This window comes from Agrilus planipennis, unplaced genomic scaffold (genome assembly GCF_000699045.2).
Source record: "Agrilus planipennis isolate EAB-ADULT unplaced genomic scaffold, Apla_2.0 scaffold14, whole genome shotgun sequence".
NCBI classification, from domain to species: domain Eukaryota; kingdom Metazoa; phylum Arthropoda; class Insecta; order Coleoptera; family Buprestidae; genus Agrilus; species Agrilus planipennis.
Window position 1 is genome coordinate 2,039,445 of NW_020442313.1, and position 21,833 is coordinate 2,061,277.

Here is a 21,833-nt window from a genome sequence, read left to right on the forward strand (position 1 = left end):
ACTGAGTTAATCTTCCCTAAAACTAGAACAATTTTGCGAACACTAACCTAACCTAGGTGTACCTCTTAACTCTTGTTTTTGCCTCTAATATGTCTCTGAATAGCCCCTTATGCCTGAGAAGGTATCCTACCAACCTATTTCGCCTATTTTTTATTGACTTCCAGAGTCCTCTGTTTACCTATTCATTTTTCTAAATTAACCGTTCGCGAGCATAAAAGTGACTTTTTTTTAATTGAGGGCGACTCGCTTTATATCCCTACTACTCCTTCCGTCCTGACTTATCTGACTTCCTAGATACGTTAAATCAGCCACTTCTTCCAATCTTTCATCTCCTTCCTTTACATTCGCTCTTTCCGTACTTTTTCTTCCCTTGCATACCAGTATTTTTGTTTTACTTTTATTTATTTTCATACAATACTGTTTTGTCAATACCACTTCCATTTTATTTAAAGCTATCTCTAACTCCTCCTTCCTAGATGCTAATATTGCTATATCATCTGCAAATCTATGCATACTAATCCTCTATATCTATTGCTAAACTTGTCGTGTTTTGAAAGGTGTTTATCGCGCCTTCGATGTATAAATTAAAAATAAGTAGCGGTGTTCAAATGTTTAAAATGAGAACAAAGCTACTTGATATACAATAGCATGTATAATAAATGCTTAGAAATGTTTTGGTTGAATTTCATGTCTAATTCGAGCCTTATTCAGATCATCGAAGTCCTGCGGTTAATTAACACACTTTCAGTCTTAAAAAAAACCCGCGGAAGAAAAATCTGAAAACATAAGATTTGGAGATCACGGCGACCATTACATATCTCCTGTCTTTAGAAGTTAAATTAAAAATCCCTATAGCGGATCATGGCGACGTCAAAAGTATTCTACGTTTCGTTTCCAAGGGATATCTGCAGGAATTTCAGGCTGAAGATCAGCAATTGCGTTGGAGTTCCTCAAAATGCCCCTTGTGATAGGAGACGAAACACTTTTGACGTCAACTTGACCTGCCATGGAGATTTCATCAATAAGACACCGTTGGAATTCGAATATCTAGTTTCTTCAGACGATATGTAATGGTCACCACGATCTTTAGATCTTAAGACTTTGTAATTTTTCCTCTGGGGTTTTCTAGGCACGGATAGAATCCGGAAATCCAGTTTCTTCCTGTCTTTAAATCATTCCACACTTTATTCTGCTCATAATTTTTGTAAATTACATGCTTGCCCATCAGCTCTATATCTTGAAACTTTATGTTAGTAAATGTCATTAAGATAACTTAAAAACAAATTAATATGTATTAGTATACATACATACTTTTAAACGTTTTTTGTAGGTACTACGTAGGGAAATACTTTTAGTAATCTTTTTAGGAATCAGTAGAAAAGATATCGAAGATCAAAAATTTTCTTTGAATGTACTGAGTTGATATTTGCCTGGAAAATAAAATTCATGTGCAATCACTGTCGAGAGAATTAAAGACAATGATTAAATAAAAGCTGATGTCTGCCTGCCTGTCTAATTTAACATGAAAAACTTATGAGAATGTCATGCCACAATTCGAAGCCATTATCCACGTCTAGCGGTAAGAACAATTTCATAAACGGAATCATTGACTTCGAAACTTTGTCAGACGTGACTTACGTTGAGTACATCAGAATAACAGAAGCCATGCAGAACGAATTAGCTACAACCGGTTATAAATTAACTAGGCACATTTATATTATAGTAGGTAGCTAGAGAGCCTCCGTGTAGGTATTATTATAGGTATTCAAATACAAACAGATGCATGTAAACATACAAAATAAAATAATAATTTTACAGGAGAGATTACGAAAATGCGAATAATCATGTTAACCATAAAGATAATACGTTGATTAAGACACTTAATTGACATGTTTGCTTTTTAAATCAATTATTGTCGATAAAAAACAGCGCCAATAAATTTTGTTTCAACTACCCATTTACTACAGGAAGCGCAAACATACGCGGAATTAGCCTTTAAAAAACTTGCAAGGAGAATCAACATTAAAACCTAGTTATTTTTTACGAATTCTTCGAAGATGTTGATATGATCTTTATAATCAATTTATCGATAGTGATTTCGAAATTAGTTGTCATCAGCACCTCATAGTTATGTGTTTTGGTTGGATTTTTGTTAAGTACCAAAAGATAATAAATGGATTTAACCAGCATAAGAAATATTCAATAATGACACCAAATAAATTAAATATCAATAAAGTTAATATTTGAAGAAATCAGGAATTTCGGGATGATACAACTTCATAGAAACAAAAAAGAAAGATGCAGAATTAATTTAAAGAATTGAATATTAGATAAGAAATAGCAAACGTTAAAAAATAATTTAAAAGTTCACCACTACGATTGCTTCGCCTCCTGGAGAAGTCAATGCTTGGCGAAACAATTGTGGCGCTAAAAATTTTTTTGAAAATTCTTTATTTAGTGTTCGATTATCAAGTTTCAGCAAGTAACACCTACAACCATTAACTATTTAAAAAATGCGGTGTACGAACCAAAATTGTTGGCATAGTTTTTAAAAATATGTAATAAAAAATGAAACCGATAAACTTGGATCATTCCGTATTCCTTTGCGGGGATAAAAAGACAGGTCAACTTACTTGCCAAAGAGTGGATGCCACAAGTACTTCTGCGAGTCCTGCGCATGTGCGGTCATTTCTTCTAAACTGGCTGTAGTACTTCCTACTTCCGGCACATCGTCCTGTTTAGGTAAATGCTTCGGGTGTTTCGAGGTTTCGTAATGATTTCTATCCCTAGTTTTATTGCTTGTAACCTGAGATGTTGTCAAATCAATGGGTTGCATAGACGAATCTGAATTTCCCTTTCTGGAACCGTCATACGAAGTGACCATTTTTTGTTGTAACGATTTCTCATGAGAACCAACTTTATCATTTGTACTAGCGTCCGGATAGTGGTGACTGAACATGTTCTGAGCGAATACGTTTTTATGACCGCTGTCGTAATTATTTCTTATCAACTGTTTTGGTGGCACCGTTGAGTCGACCTCTGGTTGCATCAGAAAGCTGGCGGAATTTTTTCGCATTTGGTTTTTTGGAGGATTTGGTGGATGATATTGCGGAATTTGTAAACTGGGTCTCATCCCTTGTTCTCTCGACGACGATGACGTGTTATAATTCCCCAAAACGTTCCCTTTGTTGTTTATCGATGAACTGTAGCCCCTGTTTATTGAATATGGTTTTTGTGATGTCGTATGGGATCGTTGTTTTAATGTGTCATGATGCCTTTCTGGATGCCCCCCGTACATGCTTTTCGTATTAAGGTCAAACTGATTTTTCGACCTTAAATAATTTGCTTGGTGCAACGCTTCCTGCCAATTAGGATATTCAAATAATGCGTTGTAATCAAAATGTTGTTGGAAGGGAATTGATGCCTGAGGATGAGGAGGAAATCTATTTGCAGCAATCATAGGGCCCATGCCAGGAAGTTGGTTTCCTGGTAATGATAAAAATGGAAAATTAAAACCCTTCAGAATATCTGAACCTCCTCCAAAAGCTATGGCTGCAGCTTCTAGTTGCTGCAGATATGGCAACCACATCATTTGGTTCAGTGATTCGTTACTGTACATGTCATTTCTCGTTTCTTCTACACGGGAAAAATTTTTATTGGGCGAATTGCATCTCACTCGACTTGATTCCTCTACTAAAGGGTTTAACTTTACATTCTTGGACCTCTCTTCTTGTTTTGGTTTTGGCTTTTTGTCGGAAATCGTCTTATGAAAATTATCAGGTTTCTTGTTAATCTTTTCTTCACAAGAAGAAGGAGGTAACACTTGGCTTTGTTTTTGAATAATCGTTTGCAATTGTGCTAAAGTAATTACTAATATATTTGGGTCCTGCAACAGATGAGGAAAAGAGAGAGCATCGGGAAGTCTTAGTTCTGGTCTTTGAGTAAGAAGTCGAAGTATCTCCTTCTTAGGTGACATTAATACTTGACTTAAATTCTCCTTAGGTATTAAAAGAGGATCCGGCAAATCAACTGAAGGATCAAGTTGAAGCTGTTTCAATTGGAGAGCTGGATCTGCTTCACTGTCCGTAATGAGAAGCTCAAGTAATTTTGACTGCTCTAAAAATGGACTTCCGCTAGCGTCTTCTTTTATCTGATCCTTCTCATTAGACTTTTCCGTTTCTGCGCTTAGTATATTCTTAAGTGTAATGGCTTCTACTTTAATCTTTTTCGGTTCAGATTCATCTGCTTCCGCGAAAGTACGTTTGTTTACTTCTTCAGAGCAAGTAACCGTTGGACTAGCGGATTTTCTACATTTCCCCAAATCTAAAGGCTCCATTTGCATTTCAATTTTTGTTTGCGGTTGTAGTTCTTTTTGTGGGGATGAAAGCAATGTTTCTAAAAATACTGATTTAGGATTACTTTTTCCGTTTCCGAAAGGGGGAAATACGTCTGGTGATGGAGGAACTGGAGGTAGACCGCTAGGTTGAGGGGACTGAACCGTTTCTGAACTTCTTGAGTATGGCCTTGGGCTTGAGGAGCAAACAAATCCCTTGTCGGTCGAAATTCGTAGATCGGTTGGGGTTGCTTTTTCGTAATCCACACTGTTCTGAAGAACTTTTGTGGTTCGCAAATCTTTTGGGCCTTCTTCTTGAACATCGCAAGTAGCAGATGATCGAATCGTTAAATCTGTTGGCTCTTCAGGTATTTTCTCAATTTGTGGACTTTCTGGTTCACTGATCTCCTTAATTTCAGTAGCTTCTTCTTGTTCTTCTTCTTCTTGAGGTTTTTCTTCGCTTTCCGTTGGAATGTCATACTGAATGTCGTTAGTACAATTATCTGTTTCTTTGTCGTCTTCCTCTTCCTCCTCCTGTTCAACATCTGCGTCGTCCTTCTGTGATTCCTTGACTGAGCACTGATTCTCTATTGGTATTTCTGGCGATATAGGCTCAGGTGTGCGGAGAGACTGCTCCAATCTATCCAATATGTCGGTCATAGCTAAATTATTTTCCTCTTCTTCGTCGTAATCTATTTCGTCACTTTTTCGTTTATCGTTATAGTACTTTTCCTGACCATCGTTCTTAGGGGTATCTTTCTCTTCCAAGTCACATTTAATTAGGAAGTCAACAGGATTCGGTTCGGTATTTTGGTTTTCTGGGATTTTCTCTTCACTGACGTCTTCTTTGATGGGAGACGATATCGATGTGTCTATTGTACTTGTGTCATTCCATTCGCCTGATTGTATTTTCTGATTAAATTCAAATTCAGCAACGGCTAATAAATTATCTAGAGGACTGGTTGCACTCATCTTATTAGGTTGAATATTATCGGGGTAGCTTGAGGTAGCATCGAGTCGTAAATTGTCATTGGAAGGTTCGATTACCTGATGGTGTTCAGGAGAACTGGAACAATGCCTATTTACGTGTATAGTATGGGAAGGTAAATGAGACTCTACGTCACCAGAAGAAGTCCAAGTAGGAGAACTAGGTATGGTAGGATCGTGAGATTCCTCACCGTCAATGTCGTCCTCTACTTGGACAGCTGTCGATTTCCTTTTAACTTTATTCGATTTACGAGCTTTCCGCGCTCGTTTCATATCGTTGTCAGTCGACTGCTTCAGAGTGGGCACCCAGGTCTCGGTGCGGGGGATGGCGCGCCAACCATGAGCGGTTTTGGTCAGCAGGATTCGATTCCTTTTGTCGTAATCCTCGCATTTCACGTCCACGATGCGTGTATCTTCTTGGCGCACCCACACGAAAATTGGATTGACTCGCGGATTGACGGGTCTTTCTGCGGAAGATCGCCACTTTTGTTTACCACCAGAGGACGAAGAAGAACGTTTATTACGTACGCTTTTGTGTTCACGTCTTTTCTCTGATTTACGGTGACGCTGTTCCGACTTTGTTTTCCTGTTCGGCGCTTGCGGCCCAGCACTGGGACCACGTGACCTCGCGGTATCGATCAGGTCGACGGGAGCCGGAGCCTGCGTTCCCGTCCGTCGTGAGCGCTGCTCGCCCATAACCTCCTTTCCGACAACCGAATCACCGCCACCACCACCACCACCACCACTATCAAGTCGCTGAGGGGATGAATCCTGGTCCAGGTGACTGTTGTAATAATCGTTCACGGATTTTTTACGCAATGCTGATATCGGAATTAGGCCCGGCACGGGAGGCCTCGGGCCGTTGTTCATTGCATTAACCGCTCTCGCGCATTCTTCCACGTTTCGCGACCGTCTCGGTTAGGGATCTCGCTTTTTCCGTACAGACCCTAACCAAGCGACTCTACCGAAACAAAACATTCACATTCATTGTTTATTTACGTTAACTAACGAAAATACACGAACGTCGAGCACTGAAAACACACACACTGCACCTCAACTGACAAACTATACGCTTCCAACGTTCTCACTTTACTATGAGAATTTTTACGAGAACATCCGATGTCCGACCGACGGAACCCGAATCGAGGTTCCTGACGTCAAGTAAATTTCGGATTCGGTTTCTTGTTTGACAATGAGCGGCAAAGGGGCGGAGTCACATTCGATGTTTACGCCCAGAGTCCCACCCACGATCCGACTAGCCCTATTTGGTAAGTTGGATTCATAAGGAACCCGTGCAAGAAAGGCATCTGGTTGTAATGAACGTAACTACATTAACAATCGCAATAACCTTGACTTCGCGTTCAACACCCTTTAAGGCGTTACATGTACACGTAACTAGTAGGTACACGTTTCAGGAGTACAAACACAAACACGCTGGTCTGGTACGTGGTTACGTAGTACATGCGATTCTATTCTAATTGAATTGGAATTTGAACGTTAAATCCAGAATAACCTAATGATTCGTTTTCTTCTATTCCTTAAGTGCGCTCTAATTGAAAAATAAGATATCAATTAGAACTTAAATGAATCAATGCCGCTTCATGTATTTCGAAGGCTGATACTTAAGTATACATTCTATAAGGACGTAGGTACCTAATGGTACTCATGGCAGGACAGCCTGGGAAGAAGTTCACGAATAATCCAAAACGGTCGTGAAAGCCAATTTCAGTAACTTGACGATTGTTCAATAATCTTAAGTCCAAACAATGTTTGGATCATTAGAATTAATGTTTTGTTAAACTATACTTGATGAGGGAATGTTAAGAAAAAAAACTAAATGTAGAAAAATTATTGCAGAAACAAGGAGACGATATGAAGAATTAGAAAGGTTAGGAGATGAGGACAAGAAAAGGAATACGGATGAAGAAAATGTTAAAAAATGATATAAACAGGTTTGACGAGGAGAGGGATAAGGCATCTAAGGATATGACGTTAATAAGCAAATTGAGAAATGGAAGATGGAAGGAAAAAGTGCAGATAATAGGTATGCTAAGTGGAGAGAACATCATAAAGATACAGAAATCGGAGTAAATATGGATAAATATCATGGGGTAACGGCAGGCGGACACTTTTATCGGAATCCATATTGAAAGGAAAAGGTATATCCATTATAGCTAGGTCCATATTGGGAAATGAAAGTAATAATGTATCTAAAAATTGGTTAAAAGAGGACGAAAAGACATGCAGAATGTGTAAGATGGAAAAGGAGTCTGTGAAATATAGGTGAATATGAATATTTGATGAATGTAAGGAAAATACGTTAAGGAGTGAACATAGAGACTTTATCTATTAATGGCAAGGGTCTGGATGTCAGAATTTCAAATGTAAGAAAAATGGAGAATGGAGGATAACTAAAAAAAAAAAGTTCGCCGTTTTAGGTGTAATTATATGAGTTTAAATGACGATCCATACTAAAATATCTTTGAAGTAAATAAAGTGATATTAAGGGAAAACTGTTGGTTGAATAAGAGTTGATGTGTATTTTAGGAGTACGCCAAGTTTTTGTACTAGATAGTAAACCTTTTCTATTTGATGTGTAAAAATGACTTTTTGGTTTAATAAACCATATAAATATACGAAATAACGATAATGATTCTGAGCTTGTAAACTAATAATATACGGTGGGTAAAAAGAAGTCGAGGTAAAACTTATACACAATCATAAACAAAGATATTTATTGAACCGGTAAGAAATATAAAAAACAAACTTTATGAAAAATATTTTACTATCTATACGTACATATATCATATACGTAAGAACAACTCGATGAAATTCAATTAAATACCTATTATGAACAAGCGAATAGAGATATTAACTGTTTTTACCAATAGCACTTCATCTTCTCTTCACTGAGATTTTGTTCTTCTAATCTGACTGAATGACACAATCTTTACAATTTTGCAAGAACTATATACATATTATAATCTTTAGGTAGTTTACAGTAAGGTAACGAATTCTAACTGAACCAGGTCGTCTGCAAACTAAGTAAAAAATCATCCCATCCACGTACAAAAGCAATGACCACAGTCGATGCTGCGAGTATAAAGGGTACCTACGCATCCTGTTACTATTAGGTCTTTATGCATTTAAGGAGAAGAAGGTACCCCTTCCTAATTCAACGAAGTGTGCACATGTTCTTGCCCCTATTTGCCTATATTGAAATTGCGACCACACACGTGAAACTAATTTTTTATACCTGTAGAGGGTTAGGCAAGCGGTGCAAGTAATATTTTTTATCCCAAAGGCAGGTAGTTTGAAACCTATATATGAACAAAAAAGTTACAAAATTAAACAGAAACTAAAGTGCTTTTGTAATAAGTTGGCTGGTCAAAAGTAAACACTTTTTCTTGACATTTTTTAGAAATGAATTATGGTCCAAAAAAGTTGACAACTTCAAAAATGTAATTTCTACTGAATCTTTTTAACTTATTATCGAGGTGTAAAAAGATCGATTATAATTGTACTTTAACCAAATATTTTTTGTAATAAGGCAACTTTTCTCTTTTATCCTAAATTTCATCAAAATGCTGCTATATTAAGCGATAATTTTGAAGCTTGTGAAGTTAAAAAAGGTTCAGTAGAAGATGAGATGTTAATTAATGAAGTCGTCTAGGTACATTTGGCCATTTTTGGACCTTAAATCACCTATGATTCGAAAAGGATGCATTTTTCGAAAAAATGTTATTCAAAGTAACACTTTTAATTAAATAATCTGATAAATCTACTTTTTTGGTTTTGTTTCTTAATTTGGAACTTTTTTGTTAATAAAAAATTATCTGCCATTCGAACAAAAAAATGTGATACAAATTTTTCATTCCCTATAAAGTAATAATTTTATTTCACTAGGTTTCGATCCAGTAATTTTTTGGGGATTCGGGTGACTTAGTGACTCTTTTATTATGCTTCTTTTTGATGTTGCACCACTTCCCCTAATACTGTTTTCCCGAAAGTAGGACCTACCCTGAAAAATAACTCCACTATGATTTTAAAGGTTGGTTTTAATATAAGCCCTATCCTGATAAAAAAAGACATACATATTAGAAGAAAGCATCACATTGGCGTTTTCTGACGTGTGCCCAGCGGCTACAGTTTTGGGTTTCGGCGTTAGCATGTTTGGCATTAAACGTAAGTCACTGCATTTTGGTTTTGTTGGAATTTGTAAGAAATCAGTGTATATGCAGTCTTTATAATCATTGTTAAATATATTTTGTAGTATTCATAAGAATTCTCCTTAGTTATAACATTAGTTTAGAATGGTTTATAAAAATTTTATGATCAGTTAGAAATTAATTAGATGAAAGTCGCCTAATTTTGGATACTGTGTTATCCCAAACCCCGTTAATAGTTTTTTTGTAAATGAAATCGCAAAACGAACTTAGGGTAGTGTAATTTATTGGCAGGGATGTTCTACAATACCTAAATTGTCTAACATGCCCAAGTGGTTGAAACAAAAATTACTATCAGGGATTTTTTGTTTTAATCACACACCTTGAAACATAAAGGTTGCTGCTTAATTTGAGATAAAACTGGTACCCTAAAATTGGATATCTAAAATGAGGAACTCAATTAAAAATCCAGTTTTAAAACATGTTTATCAACGATAAAACATTGTCTAGTAATGACAAAAACAAAGTTTATTAGGTCGATACGTCTGTTATTTTTGCGTTGAAAGATAAGATCCAAATTTTGGATAGGGTATCCACTTTAAGGAACCTTCTTTTTAAATTTGAATAAGTGTGCTGTTCTACTTTTGACTATTTTTTATTCCATTTATGCATCTATGATGGAAATAAATATTTATGTATATATATTTATTGTATTTTCACTAATAAAATAATAGCACATGCCAGGAGCAAAAGAATTATTAAAATACAGTGGATTTCAGGTATAACGACAACGAAGGGACCACTGTAATTTCGTCGTTATATACAGAAGTCGTTACAGGCAAAGTTAGAAAAGATATACAGACACACACTCTTTTTCAATTTTGAAACAATTTTCGCATTTTTTTAACAGTAAATGTACATCTGGAAGTCACACTTATTCAAAAGTTTACTAAATACAGTTGCTACTCAGGAACAACGGTATAGGTCACCACACTTGTTGACTATCGGTGTGAATGTAAAGAAAAGATAAGAAAGCTCTTTGTGTCTTTAGCGGCTGACTCCGGTCGCTATATCTGCATGGGATTACTAAGGATTTGTTACAAATGATTCATTAAAAACAGTCGTTACACCCGAACTCGGCGTTACATCCGAAGTCGCTATAGCCACATGAATTTTGTACTAATGTATGCTTTATATTCAAGGAACTTACATACGACGTCGCTTAGCACAATGGTCGCTACAACCAAGGTTGTAATAAATAAAATCCACTGTATGTTTTATTCACACAAAAAAGTTGAAAAAAACTTATCCGAAACTTGACGAATTTCCTCTAAAACCTATACCGAATTTATGCTTTCACGGTATGTCAATCGAAGCAGTACTCCCTTAAAATGAGTCACTTGTTTTCACTAAATACCTTGTATCTTTAAATTAGGGTTCCAAAATTATCATTAGTTTGATGTTAAAAATTGTGTTGGTCGGTTAAGAAGACAGTTAATTAAACATAATTATAGTGCATCGCCTTTTGATTTTTATTGCGTAATCCTTACTTAATTTCAAATTACTACGAATTATCGCTAAAGTTAAATAATGTGCGACTTAATTAGTACAAAACGCTACTTTATTTATTGTATAAACAAAAAAAAAGAGAAAAAAAAGGAATTCTGATAGTTACATTACAAATTAGACTTTAGCATCGGAGAAAGGTTGTGAACGCCGCGTTTATTAAAACATTCCTTCACGCCATGTGCAAACAGAGCCATTCCAATTAATCCAAATACAATAAACCGTCACGATGGAATAACCAGGAGATAGTGTTTTTTACATCCGTTATATTTACAGTATGCAAAGTTCTGTTTTGTTAATTTACAAAATTGTGCAGGACGCGATGAATAGGTAATTAGACCAAATTGCTTACGTTATATGATGTTACGTACTTATAGTATAATTATAATTTCAATATTACGAAACGAATATCTATACTTATTTACACGAAAAAAGTTCTAAAAAGTTACATGAATTTTAATTTAACAATTCAATTTTAATTAATTTAATTATTGCAAATAAATGTAAATTATCTGACAGTTTTACTAGGAAATATTATAAATAGGTTATTGTAACAGTTGAATTGGATGGATTTCAATAAGTAAATTTTTGCAGTGAAGTTATTACTACTAATATGAGCTCAAAATAGTATCATTTGATCAAATGAAATAATTTGAAATCAAGTAGGTACGAAATCCTAACTAGAAATATCATCAATCGCCATTATCATATAGTTTTTGTTTAATTCTGTCATAATATGTAACATTTGGTATAATTACAACAAAACCTGTGCTTCATTTACCATCCCAGCCTCCAAAATTAAGGAACTCGAAGGAAAGGGATGTCTATTAACTTTGAATTTGTGTGGGCCACAATAAGTAACGGATTTCTATTGGCCATAAAAATTATATTTAGTTCCCTTATTGGGGATCATAATTGATCTTCCCTTAAGTACGTCCCGTTATAAACAAATAAAGGATATTATTCAGATGCCCATGAACCCACCGGCGCACCAAACTTCTTTCATGAATCGTCAGTTATCAACGTCATCACCTATCTAACTAATCATCGTGCTTCGCAAAGTTAGATATTTTAAGAAATAAACGAAACATATACATCATTTGTGCTATTCGGGGTCGGAATTTTTCATATTTGATTTAAACATTTCAAATATCCGACAGGTAGCTATTTGAATACAATGTAAACTCTTTATAACGTCACTCGATTTAACGACAAACTTCTTAAAACGTCGAAATTGCTTGACTTTGGTTGGTTTACATTGTTTTCTGTACAATATTACACTCTATAAAGCGTCACGCTCACTCTATTTAACGACAACAATGCGGCATTATAAATCATTAAGCAGTAATTTCTAAGTTGCCGAAATAGATAAGAACTGCAGCTGTGTACGTTGTTGAAGAAGACGATCCTGTCCCTCCACCAAGCATCAAACAAGCACTTGATGCAGCGAAACTATTAAAAAAATACTTTTTATATAATCAAATTGATCCAGCAGTATCTCAAGATATGAGTAAGATACGTAACAAAATACAATTAAAATATTGGAGCAGCAAAAAACATCAGACGAAGATAACAGGCTATACGCAATGTATGAATAATAATGTTCGTGTGCAAAATGTGTACTATATTGGTAAATCCATATTATTATAGAACAGTAAAATAATATCTTTTATTTCTCTCCATTTAACGAGCACTCTTTATAACGCCGAAAAATGTTCAGTCCCTCAAGTGTCGTTATATAGAGTTTACACTGTATTTGTAAATAAACAAATAATTCAACAATCCAATTTACTATACCTACCACAAATCATTAGAATGACCAAATAGATTATTGTAATGTGCTAATTCTAAACATTTAAATATTTGGTTATGTGCACATTTGTATCAGTTTTACTACTTCTACTTTTGAGAATTTTGTATTTACAGTTGTTTGATTATATTTCATATGAACAAGGCACATTGAAGAAAATTTGTAAATAAAACTTACGTGCTTTTTTTATTATTGTGACGGAGTTACAAAAGTTAAAGCCTGGTTAATATTAAAATTTGTTTTATATAATTTTCCAATTTTATCCATTAACAGTTATGGGAATAATTTGACTTACCCACAACTGCTGGAAAAACATGTTCGGACTTTTGGGGAACAGTGGTCGAATTTCTGAAACAATTAGATAAAAATATTAACAAATAACATAGAAATCAAATAGTTTTTTATGCACCTACAACATGTATATGATAAGAACGGTAAACTTCATTATAAAAAGCAGTGCCGGAAATTTCATCCTTTCTTAAAATAGTGCCATAAAATTTAAAGGAAGTGGTCTAAATATAATCTAATCCAACCTCACTGGTTTTTAGCTTTCACCACCTGTGCGAAATATGTTTTTGGTTCTTCTTTAGTTAATTATTAGGTTAATTAATTCCTTTTTAATGAAGTGTTTGTATTTGAAGTTTACGCCAAAAGTGTGGCTTTTAATTTTAACGAATATTGATTCACCAAATCTTCAGCTTTAGTTTGTTTTAATGATTGAATAACCTAAACTCCAATTTTCCGATTTGAAGATCCGGAAGAAGCATGGAATTCTGAAAATCTACTTAGACTGAGCCAAAGGATGTTTGGATTCAGTAAGACAAACAAATAATGAATTGAAATTTGGAAAAACTGAGTAGGTACTCTTCGGCAGGGAATTGATAAATTGTATAATAAACTCAATAAGTATTAGACTTCAGTTAACTTAAAATACATTCAAATTTCCTTAACAAGCAATATTCAAATGCAATCTTAGTATGTTAAAAAAGTTAGACAAAATTCGAGTTACAGAAGTTGTCTGCTTCCCGTCATTCTTTTTACATTTGCAAGGTACTGTTTGCGGTTTCTATTGTTTATTTCATAATAGAAACTCAAACATTAAGTGTCTAAAGCAACTAGAGAGTTAAGGTACTTCATCAAAAATTACTCATTACTCATATCCTATCGTATACCTAATAATAGTTTTGTCTTCTTATGATTTCCTGTAATAAAGCTCACATCTAATTGGTTAATTGCTTTCCATCTTTATTATAGTAGCCATTAACGTTATATTAATTACCTCACGACAATGATGTAGTAACATACATATACCTATCTATTAAAAGTCTAAATTAATTTAACTGTTGAACATTTACGATTAATTCATTGTAATTCTATCAGAATTTACTTTTATTTCCCTTTTGGTAAATTCTTTTGTAAATAGTGATGAGCAAAATTGGTGTTTGTTCTTGCGAAAATACAAGACCAAGACTGTCTTTATACTAGCAAGATTAAGACCAAGACCAAATATAGACCAAGTATGCAAGACTAAGGCACCATAGCCCTCAAAGGACTGAGAGCACATTTTTCATTTTGTAATTGCATTTTAAATTTAAGTATTTCAAATAAATCGCATCTCTGGTGATGCCATCTATATTTTAACGAGGGCTAGAGCTATAAAAATAGTATCAAATGAACATGTTTATAGTATAAATAATAAAAAACGATCATGACTCAAAACTCTTCACCACTGGTGTACGTAGAATAACCACTGCTGCATTATTAAGGATTCAGGATTTACATCAATTGAAGTAAAGATTCTTAAAGGACAAGCCAAATAAATTTGGGATTTCTTTTGCTACATTGTACATGTTTAATCTATTTTTATCCTATCCTGAAGCATTAAAAATGTTCTTGAATTAGATACATATACATACGTATTCGTTTTGTATCGAAATTTATTATTAATTTGGCTTTAACATAAACTATAGTAGGTAGGAAGCGCTATATATACATCTCAGACATACTATACACATACACGTAAGACAACTGCAAAAATATGCCCAAATAAAAATAGCTACCTTTTTGAAAACTAGCTTATTTTCCCATGCAAATGGTTTGCATAATTTTATTGTTCGTGGAGTTTACGGTATTATAATTCAACGAAAGCAGTACCTATTTGGCGAAAATATTTTTAACGAATTCACATTTCTGTATGAAAATGTAGGAGTAAGATAATAAGATTAAAAGTATTATAAGTATTATAAGATTTATTAATCTAAGACTATATACAGTTGCGAATTAGCCTACAGCTCGAGCGCAAACTTTTAGGGGCGGCAAATTTTGTGAATTTTGGAAATTTTATATCAGACCAGCAGTTATAGGTACCTATCGTGGCTTTAAGAGTTATGACTGATGAAAAATCGAAGAACAAACGTTATTTGTACGATTAGTACTTCGATAACTTTCAAGTGATATCTCATTCGATTTTATTTGAATTTTTTAAACTCTCACTTTTCTTCATTCAAATCGACCCTATAGTTTCGGCTATACTTTGAGCTTCAGTCAAGACTTCAGGTCAAGCTCCTGCAAGAACATCTGCCCTATACTACATCTTTGGTATACCGTACCTTACATGCGGTGGGCAATGAATATAGATACGAAATTACTCTAATTACTGGAAATGCCAGACTGTGAGTGATGGCGACAATAACTATTATGAAAAAATACTTTGTTTTCAAAAAGAAAACATTCTTATTATCGACGCCAAGTGGCAATTAAGTAAATAGTAATTTACTGAACTTAAACTTGGACTTTTGAACTTAAAATGTAGATACATATCTATTCCTTCACCTTTACTTCTATTCGGCATTCTATTTTAAGAATGTTCATACAAGGGTTTCATTTTTTCATCGTAAAGCTAGGTTTATTCATTGTAAAGATAGGTTTCTATGTATATTTTGAGTACTCATGATTAAGTCATTATAAGTACTAAGCAAATATAACTGAGTGGAATGCAATACTTAAAAATGTATATATTACAAAAAATTAATGGATTTCTGTGAGATGTTACACTATTGAAATTTTGTATATTTTACGAAATTTCGTAATATTTTTTACAGTGATGTTATAAAATACCGATGTTAAACTGATGTAATGTTGCTATGTAATGTTGTATTTTTTGAATCTTTATTAAATTTTTTCTTCTTCGCTTTGGTTGAATTACCTGTGACCATTTTCCGGTACCCGACCGGATCTTAAAAAAGTGCCAGGTCCGTCAGGTACCGGATCGAAACCGGGCATCCATCTTATCTCTTATTTTACGTCATCGTCTGTTAAAATGATCATAGCTCACCCTGTCTGGTTTCAAACTACGTCGATATATTTGTATTCCGACCATGGGATCAATTTAAGTGAAAAACGAGCGAAATAGTAACTCGATACGGCACGTCGTCGCTCTCTGAAAATCCGATATTGAAGCAATTACCAATTTTCACGCCTGTTATTAGGTAACTAACGGCCTGCCGGTCATAATCACGGGTGCGGACGCGTCATAAAATAACATGGTACGTGTGCGGCCGTTTGCATTATCGACTACACGGCCACGTGACCCGTACAAATGTACACACGGAAGGAAGAAAGGGGGCCCGACCCAACAAGATGAGAACTACCCTAAAGGGTCCCACTTGTCACTGACGTAGTCAATATGTCAATTATCGCAGCCGCAGGCAATTACTTGTGGTGGTGCCGGTGGAATGGGGAAGTTGCTCGCACCCGTTGTTCTCCAACCCCTCGGCGGTTCTATTGAAAAGATATGGTGTTTAACGAAATGCTATCTTGGACCCTTGTACTTTCTTTTCTTTTCATTCCCGAAGATGCATTTGTTTAGCAACCCTGATGCCGAGGGCCTCAAGCTTGGAAGGAGCTTGTACGGGGCTGTCGGTAAATGTAAGCAGGGAAAGAAAATTTGATGCTTTGGGCGAATCACTGAATAAAAATCACTACTCATTCTTTATCCCGTAAATGCTGGCGTTATTTGCAGATTCTTAAGAATTGGACGAGAATGATAAATATGGATAAGGATTTGATGTTCCCTAATTGAAGTAACTATTAGAAACACAAGCTGTGTTTGTGATAAATTGAGTAATGGTAAATCGAGTAAAAAACAGGGAAGTTTGTTTTAATACACAATTCGGTGTATCCGATTGAGTACAAAAAAGATTGTCGTCAATATAAACATCTGAATTATGCTCAAGCAGTACGATCAAGAATCTTATTATTTTGCAACTTATACTGTATTTTTTACGTTCGAAATATTCAAATTATTGATTCGAATTTTTTGTACAATTGTACCACATATATAACTCGAAGGACCATAGAAACGCCGAGTTGTAAATATAACGAATTTATTGTACAACTTACAACTACGACCTATTCTAACTTATTATAAATATTGAATTTTCATTAATGTATTATGAAAATAACTAAAGTCTAGTTACTCTCAGCGAGTCTACAAAAGAACTGTTCTATCAAACTTAAAATTTTGTACACTAGATTCCGAAATCGACAAATTATCCTTCCCAATGACGAGGTTATTGGCAATAATACCAATGCACAATATGCTAACCATGGGATAAACCCTCAATATGAAAATGTTTATGCCATAAAGTCCCTGCGTCGCCATATCACAAATAAGGTTCCTTAACATACTGCAAATAGTTTCGGTTTTGAACCAATAACATACGTCAATAAACTACTATGTTTTCATATTAAAAAATACTTAAAATTGGTAGCAGACATGTATGATAACGGAAGATAGTTTAGTTTTATGTTTTAATTGTAACATTTACCTCCTCAACTAGTACAATTTTTGAAGACATACATTTGACATAATTGTATTCTGATATTTCTCCATTATATTCAGTTGCATTATTTTGTTACCAATTATTGTTTTAACAATATCTTTCGTTTTAAAGTTTTCTTTTTTAAATGGTTTACTAAATTCATTTTAATTAAAGATTGAACAAACGACCACTTGAAACAATCCGTTAAACGAATAAATTGTTTCTGTTTTAAATTAGAGATCTTATGACAGTTTAGCTAGCAATAGCCCACGAAATAATAAAATAAAAAAAAAAATACAACGTGTAATTATAAAACACGCTACTGAAGTGAAACTTCTTCAAACACATAAACATACCGGGATAGGGGTTAAGGAATTGGTTTAATGGTATTATTTGTACATTGTGCTTCGCATGGGTGCAATGCTGATAGTAAAAATACTATAGCATGTCTTTATATACAATAATTACAGCTTTTCTGTCATTAGACAATACAAACCGGCCGGTACCGCAGCAACCCCTAAGTCTGTAATATCTTCGAAAATATTCATTTAAATTACATGCTGTATAGGGCCATATCGATCTATAATAAATTCTCGATGTATTTGAAAGTACTTAATTGGATAAGGATTAATGCTGTATTGCTTAAAATCGCTTCGTAAATAAGCCATTATTTCTCGTAAAAAGTAAAGGATAAAAAATGGTTATTGTGGGTTATCCCTAAGAGATAGACATATACCATCCCGGACTTTTTTGTAGACCTTTTTAAGGTGTACAATAATGTAGTATATTATTTTGATGTATCTCGTAGGGTTCAGCCAGCGTTTGTAATGTAACTGCAAAAAATGTGTTTATTTACGACATCACATTAGAAACCTCTAAAATTATCAGTGTTTCTCTACTATATTATGCATGTATTATACATATAAACCTTCCTCTTGAATTGCCTACTCTATCTATTAAAAAGAATGCATTAAAATCCGTTGCGTAATTTTAAAGATCTAAGCATACATAGGGACAGACAGTGGGGGAAATGCGTTGCATGATTTCGTTACATAGCAACTCGCATGAAACGAACTTACCCTACCTTACGAAAAGAAGTTTCACTTCAAAAAATCATATAAATAGAAGTAGATTATTTATATTTTATGCCAAGTGTAGATACCAGAGATATATTTCAAAGATTTATTATACCATAGTTTCTACTCAAAATTTACATGTACAAATAAATAAGAGGAGACTTATTTTATTTTATATTTTATATTTATTTTTTCATCAAAATTTTAAATTTGAGGCAAACTGTTCCTTCAAGGTTTACATTTTCAAAAACAGAAACATGTAGTATGTATAGTCGTTGCAATCGTATTACGAGATTATCTTTGTTTTGTGTGTAGACAGCATCTTCTGACATTAACTTTCGTTGTTGCTATAAAATGCATAAGTATATGGTTTCCATATTTCTGAATTAAAATAAATCTTAGATGCCCATCCCTTCCGATATACTATTTTCATATCAAAATCTCCCTGAAAATTAATTTCGTCCGTTTCCATTTGGAATTTTTCGTATTGATCTTATCAAATAGTCGCGGAAATGATGCCTTATGGAATATGCTCATAGGTTTTTGTTCGTTAACATGTCATCAGTACGAGATGATCCATCATATAGATTTGTACAGAACAAAAATAAAATATATCAAAAAATTAGGATGAATAAAATCATCACGAATTTTCAAATCGATTTAAATTAGATGTGCAAGTAGGATTGATTACTGAGAATAAGTATACAGCTTTAATTGTTGAGTTCCATTTTCTTAAGATTTCTCCAAAATAAGATACATGCTACAACACTAATAACTGTAAAGTCGAAATTTGTCAAAATGGGCCATTTAAAACCACCATTAATATAAGACCAAAATTCTGTACACCAAACTAAAAAACTGCGGTAAAAAACTATGAGTGGTAATTATCTAGAATTGGGGCTCCAGATCAAAATCGCTCCAAAATTTATATCATCGATTTCCGATCATTCTAGATAATAGAATTAGATATTAGAAGGTGGGGGAGACAGTTTTTTGACTTCATAAATAAAAAAAAAGATATTTTTTTAAAATTAAAATCGGTTCGAAACTGTAAGTACGGGAAGAGATGGGCGAAGAGATCAGGAGTGGAAGGGAGGGTGTTAAAAGTTATACAAGCTTTTAATCTCCTTATCTCACGATTGTCACTGCATAAAAAATAGCTATACATACACCATATACCCTATGATGAAATTACAAGAAATCAATGAAATATTTTTGGAGCGATTTTGGTCTGGAGCCCCAATTCCATTAATTGTATGAAATTCCGATATTGTATTAGGAAATGTATAAAAGTAACGCTTTTTATGAATACAATGAATAAAACACGTTAGTAAACTGAGAATCAGAGTTATCTGTGAATACAATAAATCAAACATTGGATGACGCAATATCCTTCCGATTGCTATTTAGGAAATGTATAAATTTCCTAGGAAATGTGTCTAATATAATTTATTTCACACATTTCTGGCCGATTTTAGGAAATATACACATTTCCTAGGAATTATAAACAATGACGGATNAAAAATTTAAAAAACTGTCCCCCACTTTTTAATATCTAATTCTATTCTGTAGAATGACCGGAAATCGATGAAAACATTTTTGGAGCGATTTTGGCCTGGAGCCCCAATTCTGGACAATTACAATAACTAAACTATGTTACGTGTTATATTTGAGTTTTCTTTAATTTTAACCAATTCTGGTTACCAAAATGACCAAAAAACCCCACCCATTGGAATCCCTATTGAAGAATAGAAGCAGGACAGACAAAACGCCGAAGATCATCATAGCAGTTATCTCTTGCTCCTGATACAATATTAAGTGCGGTTGATGAATGTGTGTATGAGGTTTATGTAAGTAAGTGTACGCATTGAATGTGTAAGTGCGGCATTAACTCGGTAATAACGTTTCAGCATCAAGCGTAGTATCAAGCAAGTTGTTGCTAGGCACTGTGCCGAAGTCAACGACCTCTGGCCACTTCGCAGCCTGTCCTCTTCACCCTGAATCCAAACATAAAGCACGATCGCCGGCCAAAACGAAAAACGCGAACGGAAAAATGCTAAATGTCAACTTCACTTTCAATTGGGAACAAGTACCTCACTCCAATTTATAATTTATTCGTACGTATGCATACTCAATGAAGTGTCGTCTTTATCAATTGGTCATCATAAAGTCGATCGAAATCAGAAGTGTACTCACTCACTCACTTACTTACGTTAACAGCAATTGCAATATATTCGTTCTTGTAATTTTATGGAAAATTATAAGTAACAATCAATTTTCCGCGAATAAGCATACAAACTTTATAAAACGCATTTATTATTCAATTAATCAGTGCATTACTAGAATTGATTGAATCTACTTTTGCTCGGTGAAAATTCAATTTAATGTAACATTAAAAGTTTGTTTATAATTTCCACATTATTATTGCACCACTTTGCGGGTTCTTTGGAGAGTTATAATGCAATTCTACAATTTCTGAAGAAGTCACAAGAAGATAGTGGTTGTAAAAATTATGCAAGTCCCCTTTTCCGCGAAAATATTTTCTTTTTTGGAGAAAATCTTTGTGAACTTTATTGAATATTAGTGTTTTATCGTTNGGGTCGGTAATAAACTGTGCGACCTTCCAAGAAGGAAAAATTACCATTTAAAGAGCAGAAAATGTTGTACATTTGAGAATGGACCAGAGTTACTAAATACTGTGTAATAGAAATTAGTCATGTTAAGAGAATTGTGTATATATTTTTTAAAAGATAGTTCACCACGTCAATTATTATTATTCTTTTGCTAACATACAACTTTAATAATAACATAGGAATTGTTTATTAATGGACACATCGCATTACACTGTAATTAATAAAAAAATACAACGTGTAATTATACAACACGCTACTGAAGTGAGAATTCTTCAAACACACAAACATACCGGGATAGGGGTTAAGGAATTGGTTTGATGGTATTATTTGTACACTATGAATATAAATTTTACACTATACATGCCGGAGTCGCCTGTAACGAACGTTGCATTGAAGCACGCTCACGGCTCAAGCGATCCCTACTACGAGACATCCGTTG

General features: G+C 34.2%; 1 protein-coding gene across 1 annotated transcript; it reads right to left on the bottom strand.

The window, feature by feature from the left end:
• Nucleotides 1–1,363: 1,363 nt before the first annotated feature.
• On the bottom strand, nucleotides 1,364–6,505 carry LOC112906236. Its single transcript, XM_025980057.1, has 2 exons — nucleotides 2,634–6,505; nucleotides 1,364–1,430 (listed from the first exon to the last, which is right to left on the bottom strand). The coding sequence occupies exons 1-2, from the start codon at nucleotides 6,188–6,190 to the stop codon at nucleotides 1,364–1,366; spliced, it is 3,624 nt and encodes a 1,207-aa protein (XP_025835842.1). The 5' UTR covers nucleotides 6,191–6,505.
• Between the last annotated feature and the right edge of the window lie 15,328 nt (nucleotides 6,506–21,833).

Coding starts and splice junctions, on each gene's coding strand:
- LOC112906236 (XM_025980057.1), bottom strand. CDS start 6,190: ATGAACAACGGCCCGAGGCCTCCCGTGCCGGGCCTAATTCCGATATCA. Junction 1,431..2,633: donor TGGCATCCACTCTTTGGCAA/GTAAGTTGACCT, acceptor TTTATTTTCCAG/GCAAATATCAACTCAGTACA.